The sequence below is a fragment of the Rhinatrema bivittatum genome, chromosome 18 (genome assembly GCF_901001135.1).
Source record: "Rhinatrema bivittatum chromosome 18, aRhiBiv1.1, whole genome shotgun sequence".
Lineage (NCBI taxonomy): Eukaryota > Metazoa > Chordata > Amphibia > Gymnophiona > Rhinatrematidae > Rhinatrema > Rhinatrema bivittatum.
Genome location: NC_042632.1, coordinates 15264715 through 15286061, shown reverse-complemented (window position 1 = coordinate 15286061; position 21347 = coordinate 15264715). Strand labels below are relative to the sequence as shown.

Below are 21347 nucleotides of genomic sequence, written 5' to 3'. Positions count from 1 at the left end.
CTGAATATTTTTGCAAATCTGAATATAAAATGTAGAAAATTAATTTGAGTGTCATATTGAGAATAATTGGCACTAAATGCAAAAATGAGTCCATAAAATTTTAAATGAAAAATGTATGCAGACGTATTTTGTGTTGAATGCAAATTCAGTTGCCATCATCTAGCTAAGAAAAAGACCATGCAAAACTTCACAATATTAAGCATTATCCTGGGCAATTCAGTAACTACAGTATGTGAATTGTGTGTTGTATAGAACTTCCCATATATGGCATACAATTAATCCTAAAAGCATAAGCATTACCAAACTGCTTTTATCTTACCCTTAATGAGCTATTTAGCAGTAAAATTACACTGCATATTTTGATGTGTCTGCTGTAATTTGTTTGATATGCTGATAAGAAAGTGTCAACTGAATTTTTCAGAGATATTTTTCAATAAAATAATTTCCATGACTTGAAAAGTCCACATTTTGTTTTGTACAGAAATCAACAGAATACCCTACACCCTTTACTATAAAATTGTTTTTATATATTTTAAATTCCCAAACCATATCTCCTCCATTCTTAATCTGAAATTTGTATTTAAATGTTACAACTATATATCCCTTTATTCCTTCAAAAGCTTCTTACAGCCTTTGGACTCTTAAAATGCTAAGCTGTACACTAACTGTTCAGCAATGCATCACAACTCTCCCGTGCAATCAATTCCTGCTAAAGCTAAAATGACCAACAATATCTAGAACATGGCCAACGTGTGAAGGTCAATGCACTGACAACATGCTAGTCTTATTGGAAGAATTATTTATGCAACATTTTCTGCTTAAATTGACAGTATAGTAGCCTGCAAACAAATAATTCTTTCCTCTCCTTGCTCAACAATCTCAGACTTTAAAATCTGTAGAAACATTCAAAACAGCCATGTTATCTATTCCAAAAAAACAAAACCTAAATGAAGGCTGCAAAACTATGTGCTTCACTGAAAGTGAAAACAGATCTATTGAATATGCTTAATGGTTGGTCACTGAATAGCAGAAAAGTGTTTATTCTAGTACAGTATTTTTTTCACCTTTAAAGTGCACAAGTATAAACTACTCTTGGCTTAACCACCACTTTAGAGGACATTTTATAGGAGAAAAATGAATCTCAATAGTCTCTTCACACAGACACAGACAGGTACATAAGATCTGCCATTTAATCTATAATGAATTGCCTTTCTTCTGTGTGACATCAAAATCTATTTCAATTGCTATCAGGGGTGCTATAAGGGTTTATCACTAGATGCTGTACTCAGCAATAACCAATTTTTCTAGCCAGAAAACAAAATTTTGCAGTTGCAACTCTCCACACCCAAAAAGGAGGATTCTGAGTTAACAGCATAACAAATCTAGATGTTACAAATTAGAAGATACTTGCTTTCTTTAGCCTAATTGCTTGTTTTTCCTTTTTTGTCACAATTGGTTACATATAATTTCTACTTTAAAGGTAATAAAATGAAAACAATTTTGCAATAGTGATCTTGGTACATTTATGTAGGTTTGCCACAAAAAGAACCTGTAACACAGTTGTGCTGATTCAAAGCTCTACCCTGAAATGAGTTTCCCACCAGTCATGCAAAATTATCATCCATTTTTACATCTGGAAAATCTTGTTGGATAGTTACTTTAGTCATTTAGTGTGAACTTATTTTACTAAGATACACTGGGCGAGGGGGTGGAAAGCACAGAAAGTGACTTGACTTAGCTAGCATCCTTTCCCTACCATAAAAAATGCCTTTTTAAAATATAAAAGGTAAATTTCTAAGTCAGCTAGGAGGGAGGGGATAGGAACTAATAGTTCTGGAGATAGTACCATTGTAAGGGAAAGTATCCGCTATGTTACTTAACAAGATCCGACAAGGAACAGCCGTGTTAGTCTGGTGTAGCAAAAATGACAAGAGGCAGGTGCCACCTTATAGACTAACCAATTTATTGAGGCATGAGCTTTTGAGGGCAGAGTCTGTCATCAGATGCAGCATCTGATAAACTGGGCTCTGTTCTCAAAACCTCATGCTTCAATAAATTGGTAGCACCCGCCCACCTCTTGTCATTTTTACTAAACAAGAAATTTACATTATTTTCCCAATGTGCCCTAAATAATTTTACTGTAGTAGTATATTTAATGGAAACTAAGTTCATTTATTTGAACTGATTACTTTCTTTAAAAAAATTCTAAATTTCACCTGATATGCAAAGCAGATGTTTACAATCTCAGAACTTGAAAGAGTAAAAATTCTCTCCTGCTTCCTGCTCTCTGTTTACAAACCAAAAAGAAAATGTTTCAAAATTTTTCAGTTGATAATGAAAGCCTTAGGGTTTCTGAAAGTTCCTCTGAATTAACCACACTGATACAGAATTTGTATGGTTTACGTCTGGATAAAGGGGAAATAAAAAAAAATGTCTATTGTTACTTTAAAAAGAAACTTATAAATCAATGGGGATTCTGTAAAATAGAAGAGTAGAGCATAACATCTGCCTTGTAATGTAGTATTAATCAAGAAGGAATTAATACACAACTGACGATCACGCAGCTGTCAGTTTAACTGTTTCCTCAAGCTTTGTTTAAAAACAGTTTCTGGAAACCAACACAAGGTAAATTACTTTGACAGGCAAACATATCCAGCATGTCTGACAGTCAAATTCATGTGCTTAGTAAGTAATAAGATGATCTAGCTTTAAAAGCAGCAGTGCTGCCTACTCATACATAACCTAATTATGCAAGTAGGGGGCTGAAAAGTAAAACAGAGTTACTTACCTATAACAGGTGTTCTCCTAGGACAGCAAGATGTTACTCCTCACAGATGAGCAACATTGGATGGAGCCCGGCACGGAAAACTTATCAGTTTCTAGAACTTTGACTAGGTACTCTGAGCATGCCCAGCAAGCCCTATACCAAGCGTCCAGTCTCGCAACAGAATTGAGATAACAAAATAAAAAAAAAAAAAAAAGAGAAATCCAACTTCACGGGGTGGAAATGGTTTCATGAGGACTAACATCCTGCTGTCCTAGGAAAATACCTGTTACAGGTAAGCAACTCTTTCTCCTAGAACAAGCAGGATGGTAGTCCTCACACATGGATGAACCCCTAGCTACAGGCTGCTCCCCAACACAAAAGAGGACCAATAGACACCTGTGCTGTTGGTAACACAGAGGAAGACAACCTGAAGCCAAAGGGAGAGAGTTCTACGCCTCAAAGAGATTCCAGAGGACAGTCTGGCCAAACCTAACGTCATGTCCACCATCCCTATTCAGACAGTAGTGTGATGCGAATGTGTGGAAAGAACTCCACGTTGCAGCCTTGCAGATCTCCTCCATGGGAACTACTCGCAAATGCGCCAACGTTGTCTGGGCATAAAAGGAGATGCAATCTGCTAGCCAATGGGATAGTGACTGTTTGGCAACGGCAACTCCCAATCCATTTCTGTTAAAAGAAATTAAAAGTTGGGTGGACAATTGATGGGCTTTGGTCTGCTCCAGTCAGAAGGCTAAGGCTCTCTTGCAATCCAAACTGTGCAGTGATTGTTCGCCTTGGTGCAAATGGGGCCTGGGAAAGAATGTTGGCAGGACAATTGACTGGTTAAGATGGAAGTCCATCACCACCTTAGGCAGGAACTTAGGGTACATGCACAAGACCACTCTGTCAGGATAAAACTTGGTATAAAGATGGATAAGTCACTAAGGCCTGGAGCTTGTTGACCCTGCGCGCTGAAGTGACTGCCACCAAAAATAGGACCTTCCAGGTCAGGTACTTCAGGGCACAAGTGCGCAGTGGCTCAAAAAGAGCTTTCATCAGCTGAGTGAGCACCATGTTGAGGTCCCAAGACACAGTGGGAGGCCTTAGGGAAGGCTTCAACTGAAGCAGGCCCCACATGAAATGTACAACTATAGGCTGTACAGAGATGGGAGTACCATCTACACCTTGATAGTATGCTCCAATTGCACTTAGATGAACTCTGAGTTGTTTTTAGGCCAGCCTCAGATAGGTGCAGAAGGTAGTCAGTTTTTGTGTGGGGCAGGAGGAAGGATCTAGGGCCTTTTGTTCACACCACATGGAAAACATCCTCCACTTAAATCCATAGGACTTTCTAGTGGAATGCATTCTAGAAGCTACCAGAACCAGAGACACATCTTCGGAAAGATCCAGCGGGTGCAGAATCAGCCTCTCAACATCCAGGCTGTGAGTAACAGGGCCTGGAGGCTGGGATGCCACAGCCTGTCTGATCCTGCTTGATGAGATCTGGGGAAGTAGCCAGACTGATCGGTTTCCGGAAGGACAACTCCTGAAGGAGTGGAAACCAGACCTGTCTCGGCCAATGAGGGGCTATGAAGGTCATAGTCCCTCGGTCCTCGAAGATTCAAGAGTTCATTACTAGAGGAAGCAGAATATACATGTACAGAAGACCCTTGTCCCAATGGCGAGTAAAGGCATTCAAGGCTGGTTTGCCGTCTGACCTGTACAGGGAATAGAAATGAGTCACCTTTCTGTTGCAGGGGGATGCCAACAAGTCCATGTCTGGGTTCTTCCAGAGGAGGAAGATCCGATTTGCCAACTCCTGGTCCAGCGATCACTCGTGGGGCCTGAAGGCTATCACATTCTCCATTCCGGCCAGATACATGGCCCGGAGCAACATCCCATGGGACAGCACCCAGGACCAGATCTGGACCGCTTCCTGACACAGGAGGTATGACCCCCTGACTCCCTGCTTGTTGACATATCACATTGCTACTTGGTTGTCCTTCAAGATCAGGACAACTTTGTTGGGTGGCCGATCTCTGAAAGCCATACAGTGTACCTGATCACCCGGAGCTCCAGGAAGCTGATTTGACATTGTGCTTCCTGGGCAGACCACAGACTTCAAGGTCCATTGGGCTCTTTGCATGTGTAAACGTGCCAAGGGAGTAAATGCACAGTTGCGCCCATGTGGCCCAACAGCCTCAACATGTGCCAAGCCGATACCTGCTGGATTTGTTGAATCACCTCCGCTATGGTCACCGAAGTAAGCGCCCTGGAGCATAGCAGAAAGGCTTTTGCCTGGGCCCTGTCTATCATGGCTCCTATGAAGTTAAATTGATGTGATGGGCTGAGACAACTGAGAAGACTTCAGGTATTTGATGACAAACCCTAGTAACTCCAACACCCGGATGGTCAAGTGCAACGAACAAAGCACCTGCCTGAGAGGTGCTCTTGAGCAGCCAATTGTCCCGGGAGGGGAAAACATACTCTGCGGAGGTGCGCAGCCACCACGGCCAAGCACTTTGTAAAGACACTAGCCTGAATGGCAACACTGGGTACTGGAAGTGTTGTTTTCCCACCACAAGTCTGAGATACTTCCTGTGACCTGGAAAGATCTTGATGTGGGTGTACGCATCCTTTAAATCAAAGGAGCAAAGCCAGTCCCCTTTTTGCAGGAAGAGAATCAGGGTGCCCAGGGAAACCATCTTGAAATTTTCTTTTTTTAGAAACTTGCTCAAGGCCCTCAGGTCTAGGATGGGACAGAGTCCCCCTGTTCTCTTTGGAACCAGGAAGTACTGGAGTAGATTTCCTGCCCCCTTTGCCTTGGTGGGAAAGGCTCGATCTCTCTGGCAGTTAAGAGGGTGGAGAGCTTCCTTAACAGTAGCTCCTGATGCACTAGCGGCCCCCCAAAATGGGCACAGAAGAGAATGTGACAGGACACTCAATAGATTTAATCAGTAACCTTGACGGAAGATGGACAGAACCCACTGGTCTGAGGTTATACTGGGCCACTTATTCATGAAGAGCTGTAGCCTGCCCCCAACTGGGGGTTCCAGCATCTCAGGTATGGGTGGCTGGCTTATGCTCCCTACGATCCAGTCAAAACCCCATCCAAGGATTTGGCTGGGGTGGAGGTTGGGGCTTGAGAGTTCGCTGCTGCATGGGATGACTGTGGGACCTCACCCTTTGCAAAAGGGTGCAAGGGTCTAGAGAATAGTACTTCCTCTGGCAGTAGAAAGACCTCCTCTATCCCTGTCTTGCAGACCTCCTGGCTGAAGAGGGGAGGTCCAAAGTGCTGGTGAAAAGATGCTGGAGGGTCTCATGGTGATCCTGCAACTGGGCCACTGAATCCCTTCACCTGGTCTCTGAAGAGATTCTCTCCTGTGAACAGCAGGTTAGTAAGTCTTTCCTGTACCTCCGGGTCAGAAATCCGAGGCCCGCAACCATGCCATTCTACAGGCGCCAATTCCCGCTGCAGAGACTCTCGCTGCAGTCTTGTAAACAATATAGGTGGAACTCACCTTGTGTTCTCCGCACTCCAGGGCCTGGTGCTCCAGTAACAAAAAGGTGTTTTGCTGTTGCGGCAGCCGCTTGGCTGCCTCCTGTACCTGCTTTCAGAGGTTGCGAGAGTATTGGCTTATGTAGAGCTGGTAGGAGGCAATGAGAGCAATAAGCATAGTCCCCTGAAATACTTTCCTCCCAAGAGTGTCCATCGCTCTGTGATCCTTACCCAGGGGAGTGCTGAGACATGAATCTGAGAGCACTTTAACCTCTTAAGAGTGAATTCAACCACTACCGATTGGTGTGCCAACTGACACTTTTCGAATCTGGTAGCCTGTTGGACGAAGTAAATCCCATCCGCCTTCCTATTCACAGGCAGAACCGTGAGGGGATGCTCCCAAAACCTGCAAAGGTCAGGTCCTCAGGTGGCAAACTTATTCATTCCTCTGGAGGAGACTGTTCTGAAGGAAGACACTCCCAGTCCTCTGAGGAGGATTCTGCAGTGTCATCCTCCCAGCGGTCATAAGCTGTCATAAGGGGCCTCATCCTCGCTGTAATTCACAAGGGATGAGTCTCTGGGTGCTTGGCCTTCGTCCAGAGGTATAGGCCCCGATCTGGTTCTCAAAGGAGGTGACTGAAAAAATTAAGGCAAAAAGAACAGCATTCAAGAAATATAAAGGATCCCAAAAAAGGAACACAAGAATATATGTTAAAACTGAGGGAGATGAAGATAGAAATCAGAAAAGCAAAAGGTCAAGAGGAAGAAAGAACTGCCAAAGAGGTAAAGAGAGGAGACAAAACATTTTTCATATATCAGAGAAAGAAGGGAAGCCTGAAGTGGAATAGTGAAATTGAAAGGTGATTAGGATCACTGTGTGGAGAGAGATGATATGGTGGAAATATTAAACAAACACTTCAGTGATTTGTGGTTCCTCTGCCTCATGGGTGCTTATGGTGTGTGAACAGCCATGTGTCGACATAGTCCAATGCTGGCACATGCAACCATATCAGCAGTGTAAGTTCTTATTTTTTAATTTGGCTGGGGAGGCACTGCCACCAATTTCTCCTATATAATAACTCATTATCCAGCTGTATTTTTTCTCTGGATTTTAAGGACTAGAGAGAGCAAGGTTTAGTAACCTTGACCAAAATGTGGGACGACGAGGCAGGTATGCACACTTTACAGCCTTTGTTGGAAGATTATGATATTAACTCATATGCCCAGTATTTGCAGTTGCAACACGCCCTGGGAACTTGGCTGGATACTGCGCCCGCTGAGGCCTTTAAACAATATGGAAAAATTCCTTGGTGATCCAGATGCACGGAAGCTCGGTTATGCGTTGATCTGTCGGGGACTCCTAGAGGGTAAATATGGCATTGAAACACCCTAAGCCCTTATAGATGCTTGGAACGAAGATTTGGGGCTCTCTTTGGTCTGTAGTGATTGGGAAATATGGACCTCCGCTCACTACATTTCTATCTGTGTAAGGAAGGCCGTGCTTTGATGCTATGACTTTTACATAGAACCCCAGTATTTTTAGCAAGGGTGTACCTGGGTTCAGATGAAGCCTGCTGGAGGGATTGCAAGGAAGTTGGAACCTTTTTGCATATGTGGTGGCAATGTCAGAGCACTCGACAATTTTGGTCTTTAGTTACACAAGAGATTGTGAAAATTATGGGTTTTCCTGTCTTTATCGGGCCTAAATTGGGACTTTCTTGGGTGGGCTCTCTGATACCAGTTAAGCACAGAGCTTTATTGGGCCAGCTACTATTGGCGGCGAGATTTACTATAGCTGCTTTCTGGAAGAAGAGCACCCCCTTTGGATTATTGGCCGAATCAGGTATGTGACATTGCAGAAATTGAAAAACTGTACCATGATAACATCCCTGCAGACCTCAGATTGGAACCCTGCCTCTTATCATTTAGGAAAAAACTCAAGACATGGCTCTTCAGTCAAGCCTTCTCTGAACCCCCTGACAGTCACTAGTCTGCCCATACTCTATGCCTGAATGACATGCCTGAATGACAGCCTTATATTCTGCCTGTACGATAGACCTCGATACTCCTAAGCACCTTATGCATTATCTTAACAATGGTATTATTTTTATAAATTTCAGCCTGCTATAACCTATCTTTCCAGCTGATTAAGCTCCCAAGTTCTCACTCCCTGTTGAATGTAACTTTGCCTTTTTCCACACCTTTGTTGATTTAAGTTAGTTGGCACTACAGTTGTTTACCCTGTTCGATGTAAACTGATCCGATATGGTTCTTGTCCATGAAGGTCGGTATAGAAAAGTGTTAAATAAATGATATTAAAAATATTTCCTTTAAGTATGAGCAAGTTTGGGGTCCATATCTGGAATATTGCCATAGATGTGACTTGTAAGCTGAATTTATTTATTTATTTATTTATTGTTTTTGTTATACCGAGTTTCATGATAGGCATCACATCAACCCGGTTTACAAATAACAAGGAGTGTAAAGCATAACGTAACGTAAAAAACAATATTTTCAATAAGAACCTTGAACTTTAAATACAGTGAATCAGAAAAAGGGAGAGGGAAAGTTACAAAAAACAAGGAAAATAAACTTGGGATGGAAGGGGAGAAATTGAACAGCACAATATTTACATTTCAGCCTATTGATACATTAGAATAGCAAGTGAAAAAATAAGACTATGAAACGGTACATAGGTAATCAAATGAATAAATATGACACAGTTGTGAATGGTAATAGTATGATAAATATTCAGCAGGAATTAGTGAGAGAGGGTTTGAGGTTGGTTGATTCGTGTTTACATTCCATTATTGCATACGAGTTAGTGCTAGTGAGAGGAGGTTTTATTCAAGGCTTGGAAATGCTTTTTTGAAAAGCCAAGTTTTTAGTCTTTTCCTAAATGTTAAAGAGCATGGCTCTTGTCTCAAATCAGGTGGGATCGAGTTCCAGAGAGCTGGACCTGCTGATGAGAAGGCTCTGAGACTCAAGGATTTATGTTGGTAGGTTTTGGCCTTTGGAATTTGGAGTGACTCTTTGTAGTGTTCCCTGATAGGCCTGGCGGAGGTGAATTTTTTAAGTGGTATTTGTAGGTCGAGTTGCGTGTGTTGGTTGATAGTTTTGTAAATGATGTTAATGGTTTTGTACATGATTCTATAGTGGATTGGAAGCCAATGGAGGTTTTTGAGAATAGGTGAAATGTGGTCAATTTTCCTGGAATTTGTAAGGACTCTGGCTGCAGAGTTCTGAACCATTTGTAAAGGTTTGGTGTAAGAAGCTGGGAGGCCTAATAGTAATGAGTTGCAATAATCTAGTTTGGAAAAGATTATTGCTTGCAAGATTGTTCTGAAGTCCTGAGTGTGAAACAGCGGTTTTATTCTATTCAGGATATGTAATTTGTAGAAGCAATCTTTGTTGGTTTGGTTAATGAATGTTTTGAGGTTGAGACGATTGTCTAGGATGGCTCCTAAGTCTCTTACGTGGGTTGTTTGAAGGAGTGTGGGTGATTTAGGAAGTGTGTTATTGTTTTCCGGTGATATGAGCAGGAATTCTGTTTTCGAAGCATTGAGTACAAGGTTTAGACTGTTGAGGAGAAGTTTAATTTCTAATAGGCAACTGTCCCAGTATTCCATTGTTTTTGAGATTGATTCTTTTATAGGGATTACGATCTGTACGTCGTCTGCAAAAAGGAAATGTTTCAGGCTTAATTTTGTAAGTAGTTGGCAGAGTGGTAGCAGGTAGACATTGAAAAGGGTGGGTGAAAGTGATGATCCTTGCGGCACTCCTCTATTAGAAGGGTGGTATTGGGATTCTTTATTATGAATTTTGACTCTGTATCCTCTGTTTTCTAGAAATGTTTTGAACCAGTTTAGTGTGGCACCTGTTAAACCAATGTTTGCCAGCTGTTTTAGAAGAAGGGCGTGGTTGACGGTGTCAAAGGCCGCCGAGAAGTCAAGGAGGATTAGTAAATATGCTTGGCCTTTATCAATACCAGAGAGTAGGTAGTCCATGAGTGAAATTAGTAGCGTTTCGGTGCTTGCGGCTTTGCGAAAACCATATTGGTTTGGGGACAGAATACTGTGGTCCTCTAGGTAGTTGGATAGTTGGGTGTTTACCAGTTTTTCCATGATTTTAGCTATAAATGGTAGGTTGGAAATAGGGCGGAAGTTGTTGGGATCACATGCATTTAGATTTGGTTTTTTTAGCAGTGGCTTGATTGAGGCAGTTTTTAGGTCATCTGGGTAGATGCCATGTGATAAGGAGCAGTTTATAATATCTGCTAGGGTTTTTGCTATTGTGTCCGGGATAAGAAGCAGCATTTTGGTAGGGATTTGATCAAATGGGTGTGATGACGGTTTCATTCTTTTTAATACATTTTGTATCTCTGTGATTGTGATGGGTTCAAAGGCATTAAGCTGGATGTCTTTATTTTGGGGAAGATATGTGTTATCTGGAGACGTAGTGTTTGGAATCAGCTGATTAAGGAGATCCGATATTTTTTTGTTAAAATGAAGAGCCAATTCGTCTGCTTTAGCCTGGGCTTGTTCGGGTGGTATATCTGGAGTGATAGGTTTAGTGAGGCTGGAAACGAAGGCGAATAGAGCTTTTGAGTCAAAGCTGAGATGATGAACCTTTCGGGCATAGTAGTCTCTTTTGATTTTCAACGTGGTACTTTTGTAAAGATGGCGTGATCGTTTGTAATCAGAGAGTGAGGCTGGTGAAGGGGCTTATTTGTTTAGATATTGATGATTTGCTGTTCTACCTATCACCTTCCTTGTTACTTGTGTGGATTTTTCTTTTACTATCCCTGAAAACTTGGTTTATTTAGGCTTTTTATATACTGTCGTTCCAATATCAGATCATAATGGTTTACAATATCAGCCTACGGTTGCTGGGTCAACATTCCCATTCTGTTTCAATGCTCATATTCTAGGTCAATATAACAGCATATACTTTTTCTAGGAAATATATTTTCTAGGTCGATTTTATACAATATATTTCATCTCAACAGTAAATGCATATTCTGGATCAATACATTAATTGGGGTGCTTCGAAGTACAGTTCTAAACTAAGATTTCCATTACATTATTCTTCATATTTTCGATATACATCACTCAATACTTATTGCTCAGTCTGTTAGCATAGTCTAATGTTAGACAGCTAAGTTATTAGTATATTGGAGTTTTACATTACTTTATATGCATTTATAAAGAGCCATGTTTTAGTTCTCGTTTGAAACTCTTTCCTTCTGTTATTTGGCGTAGAGACTCAGAATGAGTTCCATAGTCTAGGGCCCGCTATGGCAAGCATTCTGTCTCTTATTTGTGTTAGGAGTGTGTTCCGTATTGTAGGCACCTTTTAAAGTCCTTTGTTTTGCGCTTGGGCCCTCTGTGGGGTGTATGGTGTATGGTTGAAGAGTCACTCTATTAAACATGGGTTAATGTTGTTGATATTAAAAATTAGATACCTTATAGTGAATTCTGGATTGTACAAGAAGCCAGTGCAGTACTATCAGTGAGGGGATGATGTGGTCAAATTTCCTTGTCCCTAGTAAAAATCTGGCTGAGACATTTTGTAGCAACTGTAGTGGTTTTAGTAGTCCTGTGGGTAGGCCTTGTAATATTGAGTTGCAGTAATTTGTGTTTCAAAATATTAATGTTTATAAAACCACGCAAAAAAGTCTTGTATTGTTAGCAATGGTTTCAGTCTGTGCAGTATTCTCAGCTTGGTGTACCCCGATTTAATTACTTTGTTTTTTCATTGAAAAGTTCTCATCGATCCGAATTCCTAGATCTTGTACTTGATCTGAGGGTGTAATGCTAAAATTTCCAAGGTCTAAGGATAGCAGCTTGATTAACGTGGAGCTTCTCCCCAACCACATAATTTCAGTTTTTGTGTGTTTAGATTTAGCTTCAGATGAGATAATTTTTGTTGTACTGGCTTCATGTAAGTGAATAGGAACCAAGAGGGTTTTTTTCAAATGATATGTAGAATTGTATATTGTCTGTATATAGGAAGAAGTTGATTCCTAGATTTGCTAGTAATGTACATAGGGGTAGCATATATGTTGAATAGTATAGCTGAGAGTGCAGATCCCTGGGGAACACCTGTGTCGATTGAGAAGGTGTCAGATAAGTGATTGTCTAATTTTACTTGGAATGATCTATCTGCTAGGCAGGAAGAGAACCAATTGTTGACCTGTCTATTCCAATTTTTCTCGGCATAGTAGGGTGTGGTCCACAGTGTTGAAGGCTGCTGTAAGATCGATTAGTACCAGGATATAGGATTCATCATTGTCAACCCCTGTAGATTTGGGTCTGTTAAGGAAATGAGTTTCTGCTGAGTGACTTTTTCTGAAACCAAATTAGTTTGGGTATACAATATTGTTGTCTTCTAAGTAGCTTTCAAATTGTGATAGCACTGCTTTTTCTAGGACTGGCAATGAATGGCAGGTTGGAGATTGGTCGATAATTGTCCTATTCATCAACTCTGCCAGTTTTATATTTTAGGATTGATTTAATCACGGCTTGTTTTGCTCTGAGACTAATCCTTCTGATAGCAAGTAGATGATCATAGTTATGACTGGAGTTATTACGTTGTGTACTGTTTTCAGGGAACTTGCAGGAATTGGGTCCAGTGGGTGGATAGCTGGTTTTAATTTTTGTAATGACTTGATTATTTTCAAGTTAAAGCAGAGTTGCTTACCTGTAACATGTGTTCTAGAACAGCAGGATGTTAGTCCTCACAGATGGGTAACATCATCAGATGGAGCTCGGCACAGAAAACTTTGACTGGCACACTGAGCATGACCAGTATGCCACTATCTGCGCAGCCACGCAGGGTCCTCTTCAGTCTTGTATCTTAGCGAAAAGATGAACAAAAAATAAAACAGACAGCGAACCCAACTCTGCGGGGGTAGCGGGCAGGTTTCCAAAGGACTAGTATCCTGCTGTCCTAGGACAACACCTGTTACAGGTCAGCAACTCTTTCTTCTAGGACAAGCAGGATGTTAGTCCTCACAGATGGGTGAATACCAAGCTGCATGCTGCCCCCTGGCAATAACAGGGCCAACAGCACCAAACCACGTGCCAACAGGTACAACAGAAGTGCTGTGGGATGCAATGGGAGGCAGAAAAAAAAACAGATACTGGGCCTTAGGAGGGAGAGTTGGGTTCTTATGCCTGGAACAGATTACGAAGAACAGACTGGCCAAAGGTACTGTCTTGTCAACCATCCTTGTCCAAACAGTAATGGATGGCAAATGTGTGCAGGGAGCCTTGCAGATCTCAGCAATGAGGACCACATGAAAGTGCGCCACTGAAGCTACCATGGCTCTGAGTGCACCTTGATGCAGCCTCCAAGAGAAGGTCTGCCTGCTCGTAGCAGAAGGATATACAATCCATCAACCAGGTGGACAGGGTCTGCTTGCCCACTTCAACACCCAGTCTGTTTTTGTCAAAGGAGACAAAAAGTTGCATGGACTGCCTGTGGGCTGCAGTGCGCGCAAGATAAAAGGCAAGTGCATGTTTGCAGTCCAGGCTGTGCAGAGTCCGTTCACCCTGGTAGGAATGGGACTTCAGAAAGAAGGTGGGCAAAATGATGGACTGATTGAGATGGAAATCAGTCACCACCTTAGGAGGAACTTAGGGCGAGCGCATAGAACCACCCTGTCATGAAAGAACTTCGTATAGGTCGGATAACTATTTATTTATTTAAAGATTTTTTATATACCGGGGCACGTTAGGAAAAAACATCACCCCGGTTCACATTGTAACATAACATAGCAACAAGCTTTACAATAGTTTAATGTCAAACAAACAGGAGGTAAACTAGGTCAACTATAGAAAGAGGTTAAATATTAACTAATGCCTGAAGCTCACTGACCCTGCGAGCAGAGGTGACCGCAACCAGAAAAATGCCACTGAGGCATCAGGCTGGTCTTGCAGTACTGAATTGTGACATTAAATGCCTTATCCTAATTATCAAGATAAAAGTTGAAGACTTCTTAAACAAGGTTTTGACATCAAATGAAAAGCTTAACTGCTTGCTGTCAAGAAACACACTCACTTTTTATTAAATAGTGTTTATTCTACTTGTCAAAACTAAACCATCTAAACTGGATCTCAAGACACTACTACAGGTTAAGTGACATTTAGAATTGTGAAGTTGCAAACATTGAAGATGCAAAGAATATGTACCAAAGAATGTATGCATGCATCAAATGAAACAGGTGTATGTTTAAATGGTCAAACATTAACTAAGCAATATACTGAAATGATACTACTATATAATGAACAAGACCAAAAAAGCTGCACAATCTTTAACTTAATAAAACATACTTCAAATATATTTAGGTACAAAATGTGAAACTCACCAATAAATTACTGCTTTCAGAGAAGCACACTGAAGTGACAAATAACTTCAGATATCTCACAAGTTCAAGGACGCTGGTTGCTTAATAGTACAGATCAATAAATCTTTGAAAAGCTTACTAGTTGGGACAAAATAAATCTTATTTCTCATCAGCAAAACATTTTAAGATTATTTTATGTCAATCACATAGCAGTGTATACATACCACTGTAACCTTTTAGATGCAACATTAAGTGCTGGTAAGTTTTTGTCTACACTGAAATACAAAAATGTAACAAGTAATAAAATACTTAGAAAGTGGATTGTTGCAATTGGTTGCATGAGATCATGAGTGCAAATTTCACTTAAAACTTATATGGAATTACTACTTGATTAGGATTTTCCTCCCCAGCATTGGCTGTTTTATAAATCCAAAATATGGCATGTAGGTGTGTTGTCAAAACAGATTTAACAGAAGGTAAGCAAAGTGTTCTAAATATAACAATGTTGCTTACCTGTAACAGGTATTCTGAAGACAGCAGTTCAGTCATATACATATGGATAACATCCTGATAGCACAGACAGAATGTAAGTTTATCGAACTAAGATTTCTAGATCTCTACTGAAAATGAACAGTAACCATTCATGTGGTCATGGAACACAACTCCAGAAGAGGGGGGAGGTAGGAAGGGAGGATATATATAGCTGGTGAACTGGCGACTTTAGAGAACCCATTAGAGATAACCAACTTGGTTTTCTCTTAAGACCAGCAGTTCACTTCAGTCACATTCATGGGACTCCCAAACTAAAGGTTATCTTCAAGTAAAAGAAAAAAAAAAGGTAGTGGGGGAACAATTAAAAGAAAATAGAGAGGAATAATTTGTTAGGTTGGAATTTACAATATATATATTTTTTAAACAGACAACTTGAAATAAAAAATGGGTGCTAGGATGGCAGGGATTAATGTTGGGATTCATTAATGCATGGCTTGAACTTCACACCATACTATATCTTTGAAAATTTCTCTTATAAAGATTGATGTTAGATGGGCCACCAATGCAGCCATGGCACTAATATGCCCATCTAAGGTCAAACCTGCATGGGCTTAAGTGAAAGAAATGCAATGTTACCCAGATAAGGATCTATTGGACACTGCAATCTCAGGCTTGTTGGAGTAAAAAAACAAAGCATTAGGTGGCCTAACATCTTTAATCTGCTCTTTTACAATCCAAAATATGAAGGGGTCATACACATTTATTGCAAGTAGCCTTGACGAAAATGTTAGATGGACAAGAAAGACGTAAATTAATCATGAGCCAAGACAAATTCAGAGTGCATATGTAGCACTATTCTGTTATGATGAAATTTAGTACAAGGCTAAACAAAAGTACGCGATCGCGCTTTTTAAAAAAATCTACCCCATTGTGTAACAAACAGAAATCAGAGCATCAACCCTAGTTTGCAACTCCTCCAGTCTGCTAAGATCATAAAGTCAAGTCAGGTATCAGCAGTTGGGTAAAAACCACACTGAGGTTGAGACCAAGATGGCCGCCACGCTGTGAGGATGCGAAAGCAGCAGCTCTTGGTCTGCCGAAAATGTCCTGGTTCTCTAAAAGGATTTTTCTTCTTTTTTTCTGACTGGATACAATGCCACATACAAAAAGAAAAGCCCGTTTAAGAGAGGGTTTACCTGTTTTCGAAGCGGATACTCGGCAGCCAAGTATAGAAGCTGCTTTTGCTAATTCGCCTTTGATGAACCCTGGAGGCGGAGTCGCTGGGGCTGGTAAGAAGCAATTACCGGGCCCCTTGACCCTCGAAACAACTTTGAGCCCGGGGGCTCCAACAACGCCAGATCCTCCATCTGGTAGAGAGGAAGAATTAATTTCTGAAAGACAATTCATATTGGACAATCTGTTTACTCCTGGACTCCAGAGAAGAGCAAAGGGATTGTCTGCCTCTTCGGAAAACCCGGCTACACCGGGTTCCAGGAACCAAGGAGAAAAAGCAATACAACGCTTAGAACATCAAGGAGAAGGCTCAGCGGAGGTAGGAACTGAGAATGGAAATTTCTTGGTGACTTGCTCTACTCCTACTTCAGCACCTTCCCTGGAAGAAATTAGGAATATATTGATTTCAATGCAAAAGTCTATTAATACCTTGACTGTAATGGTTAAAGAGGATATTATGAAGTCACAAAAAATGGAGAAGACAGATAATCTGGAAAAGTGTTTTAATCTGTTGGAAGGAAAAGTGAAAGATATGGAAAAGATCCAAGTAAATTTAATTACATCCGAGATGATGTATGAGAATAAATTAGAGACATTTGAAAATCAAATGAAAAGGGCAAATTTGAGAATATTAAATTTCCCTAAAACGAGGATGTCACCGAAGGATCTTTTCAAAAAGCTATTTGCTAAATATCTTAAAATATTCAGAAGATAATCTCCCAGTAATATCGAGGGTTTATTATTTGCCTCAACGCTTGTCAACTGAAAATAACACCAATCAGCAATCAAGTCAGCAAGATATAATACAGATTTAAATCTGACTGAATTTTTGGAGAAATCCTTTGAGTCAGATATAAATACAAGATCACTTTTGATTCAATTTTCATGTATAACAGAAAGAGATAATGTGTTAAGATCCTATTTTAGATTTCAAAAGCTGAAATTTTATGGACAGCCGGTACAAATTTTTCCGGATATTGCAAAAATTACTCAATTAAAAAGGAAAAAGTTTCTTGTAATGAGGGAAGAAGTCATTTAACTTGGAGCAAAGTTTATTTTGCACTTTCCTTGTAGATGTATGCTCTCCTTTAAGGATTTTAAATGTCTTTAATGAACATGAGCAACTATGTTTGTATTTAGACTCACATTCTCAATCCTAGGAAGACTCCATATAGTAGTTGGATTTAGAAATGGGCGTAACTCACAGCACGGCTTAAATTTTGTATTAGTTATTTCCTAGAAGTATTGTTCTAGTTTCTTTTTGGTCTCCCTCAGATTTCTTCAATATAAGTATAGACCAAATCACGGAAATTGTAATTTGATTTCTTGTAATAATTTGATTTCTTGTAATAATTGTTTAAAATTCAATAAAATATAAATAATAACATTTATAAAAACACACACATTGAGGTCCCATGACACAAAGGATTTAATGGGAAGCTTGAAATGAAGCAAGCCCAGCATGAATCCTACAACTATACAAAAATTGGTCATCTTTCTACAGTGGTGATATGCACCAATTGCACGGAGATATATCCCAGCAGAGCTGTAGTCCAGATTCTGAGATATATATAGAAGGTATTCAAGCAGTTTTATATGGGGCAGGACAATGGACCAGACTTCACACCAATAGCAACTCATCTACAAATCATAAGAACTTCTAGTGCCAGGAGTATGCGAAACATTCAATAAGATCACAGAACAAATAAAGTTCTTAACATCCAAGTTATGAGAGGGAGGGATTGGCAATAGACATGAAGCATTGTTCCCCAATTCTGAAAAATTAGACCTGGAAGAATGTCTAATATGACCGGTTCCCTAAGGAATCCTAAAGGATAGAAAACAAATTCATCTTAACCAAGGAACTGTGGGACTAATTCTAAATATTTTGTCACTAGAGTTATTTGATGCACATGCATACAGAAGTCCTCTTCCCCAGTGACATGAAACATCATCCAGCCCTAGTCTGCTTTTTGGAGTTTTATGCTTCAGGTCTTTGTAAACCTGTCCTGGTGATGCCATTGGCAGACAGGTTTTCAGGACATCAACAATGAATATGCACAAAAAAAAATCAACACATACTAGAGACCCAGTACATATGTATTTAACTCATTCATATACATTGTGGTTATCTTGAAAACTCGACAGGCTGTGAATGTTACCAAGATAGGTGTGGGAAGCACGGTTATTCTCTGATCCAGAGACTATTTGTAATAGCCTATCTGGCAACTCAGCTTGCTGGAACATTTAACTTTCCTGCCAGATATGTGGCTCAGTGTCATCCCCACTGATGTGGCCCAGTCACAATTTGGTAACTTCCTAACATAGGAGGTATCCAGTTCCTCCCCACTTGATCAGGCAGAAAACAGCCACTTGATTGTTTAAACATTCACTTCTGGAAGTTAGTAATTGCTAAATAGCATATAAAATACAGTTCTGCAGCAGTTTCAGCTTGAAAAACCAATACAGATTTAAAAATAAACTTAATACTCACATTCCCCATGTATTCTGAAAGTAGATCCTGCAAGGCTTGTCGAACTGAATTACACTCGGCAACTATACGCTCCCGTCGGTCATCACGTGTGCAGGATGAATCTGCCATTAGGGCTGCTCCACTAATAATACTCTCCAGGCGCTCTTCCAGGGAAGGTCTAAAACGTTCCTCACTGAAGTTCAAAGGATCCACGATAATTTGTTTCTAATTAAGAAGAAAAAAAAATAAGCAAATATTAAATAAATGAAACATTCCCTACAGTTTAATTTATTTATTTATTTATGGATTTATATACCGGGAGTTCCTGTATACAATACATATCACTCCGGTTCACAGTTAAACGGTAATAACTACTGCCGTGTGGCAGTTTACATGGAACAAATTTTTTTTTTTTCATTGGAACAAATCATTGGAACAAATCAGAACTTGATATGAGAAGAATAAGCAAACCAACTAACTAGTTTCAAACTTTAAACATATAAGTAAGGTAATTTAGTCTTAGCTAAGTAGTGCAGAGAAAAAAATACATTAGAACCAATGGATCAGGGTAATTATGGGTTGTTATATCAGTTAGTTCTTAGCTCTCTGGGAATGCTTGCAGGAAGAGCCAAGTTTTTAATTTCGCCTTAAAAGTGGTGTGGCACGGCTCCAGGCGGAGGTCTGGTGGTAGGGAGTTCCAGAGGGACGGGCCCGCGGTTGATAGCGCGCGTTTTCTCAGTGAGGATTTTGCGGGCTGAGTAATCATTCTATTTTGATATGCACTTCTAGTCGGCTTGTCCGAAGTATGTAGTTGCAGCTTGAAGGTTAAGTTGAGTGGGGATATGTTATGAAGGGCCTTATGCATCATCATGCTGCTTTTGAACTGTATCCTGTATTTAATGGGGAGCCAGTGAAGGTGCTGGAGGATCGGGGTGATGTGGTCTCTTTTTTTGGCGTTGGTGAGAATTCTTGCTGTGGCATTCAGCACCATCTGGAGGGGTTTGGTAGAGCAGGCAGGAAGTCCCAGCAGAAGTGAGTTGCAATAGTCTAGTTTTGGGAGAATGATGGCTTGGAGTACTGTGCGGAAGTCTCTGTAACGTAGAAGTGGTTTTAGTTTCTTTAAAACTTGTAATTTAAAAAAGCATTCTTTGGTGGTGTTGTTGACGAATTTATTGAGGTTGAATCTGTCGTCTAATATCACACCCAGATCTCTGACGTGGTGAGGTGGTGTATCCTGAGGTGTCTGGAGAGTTGCTTGAGGTCTGTGAGGTATGTTTTTCCGGTGCTATTATCAGGATTTCTGTTTTGTTGGTGTTCAGAACCAGGTTGAGGCTGCTTAACAGCTCGTTGATGGATGAGAGGCATTTATTCCAGAAGGCCATGGTCTTGTGTAAGGTGTCGGTTATGGGGATGATAATTTGAATGTCATCCGCGTAAAGGAAATGGGTAAGCTTGAGGTTGGAGAGTAAGTGACAGAGTGGGAGAAGATAAATGTTGAAGAGGGTGGGGGAGAGTGAGGATCCCTGTGGTACTCCCATATTGGCTTGGATGGGATGGGATTCCTTGTTATTTATTTTGACTCTGTATGTTCTGTTCTCTAGGAAGGATTTAAACCAGTTGAATGCTGCTCCTGTGATGCCGATATCTGTGAGTCGTTGTAGTAAGCTAGTGTGATTCACGGTGTCGAACGCCGCTGAGAGATCCAGGAGTGCGAGAAGGCAAGGATGGCCTTTTTCAAGATTGAAGATGATGGTGTCAGCTAGAGTAGTTAATAGTGATTCGGTGTTCTTATTCTTCCGGAATCCAAATTGGTTATTGGTGAGGATATTGTTGTCATCAAGGAATTCCGAAAGTTGTCGGTTAACCACTTTCTCCATAATTTTGGCTAACATAGGAAGGTTTGCAATAGGTCTGTAGTTAGCAGGATCTGTTGTGGGAAGGTTGGGTTTTTTGAGGAGAGGTTTGAGCCTTGCAGACTTGAGTTGATTGGGAACTTGGCCTTGGGCGAGAGAGCAGTTAATGATATCTGTGAGTGGCTTGGCTACGATGTCAGGGATGGAGCTCAGGAGGTTTGATGGGATATGGTCCAAGGGGTGAGAAGATGGTTTTATCTTCTTAAGAATGTTTGCTATTTCCATGGTGGACGTGGGTTCGAGGGATGTGAGCTCTGGTGTGTGAGTGTTGGGTTTGAAGAGCGGTTTAATCATTGCTAGTTTTACTCTTGCCATAATATATTCCGAAATACACTGAAAAAGTAGTGTTGACTGGTGAAAAATGGCTTTCCTATGCAATCTTGCAAGTAATTACAAAGACTTCCATTTGTCTAGCAGGTTAATGCTAATAGTGCTATTAAAAACTGAACTAAATCCACCATAGAAAGGTATGCCTAAAACAGATTCAAATGCAATTTGACCACTGAAATTTATTATTAGGTTTCACAAGAACTTTGTTTATTAAAAAGCTGGGATACCATTACACAAACCACAGATCAGTTTCAGTATTATGCATTCATGCAAGATTCAAGGCATAAAAG

At 40.5% G+C, this 21347-nt stretch overlaps 1 protein-coding gene across 1 annotated transcript in view; it reads right to left on the bottom strand.

The window, feature by feature from the left end:
- Positions 1–21347, bottom strand: part of CTNNA1 (catenin alpha 1) — a 332156-nt gene that overhangs the window by 152279 nt on the left and 158530 nt on the right. The window contains 1 exon segment of the mRNA XM_029583454.1: positions 18836–19039. Within this exon segment, the coding sequence (XP_029439314.1) occupies positions 18836–19039 (204 nt within the window).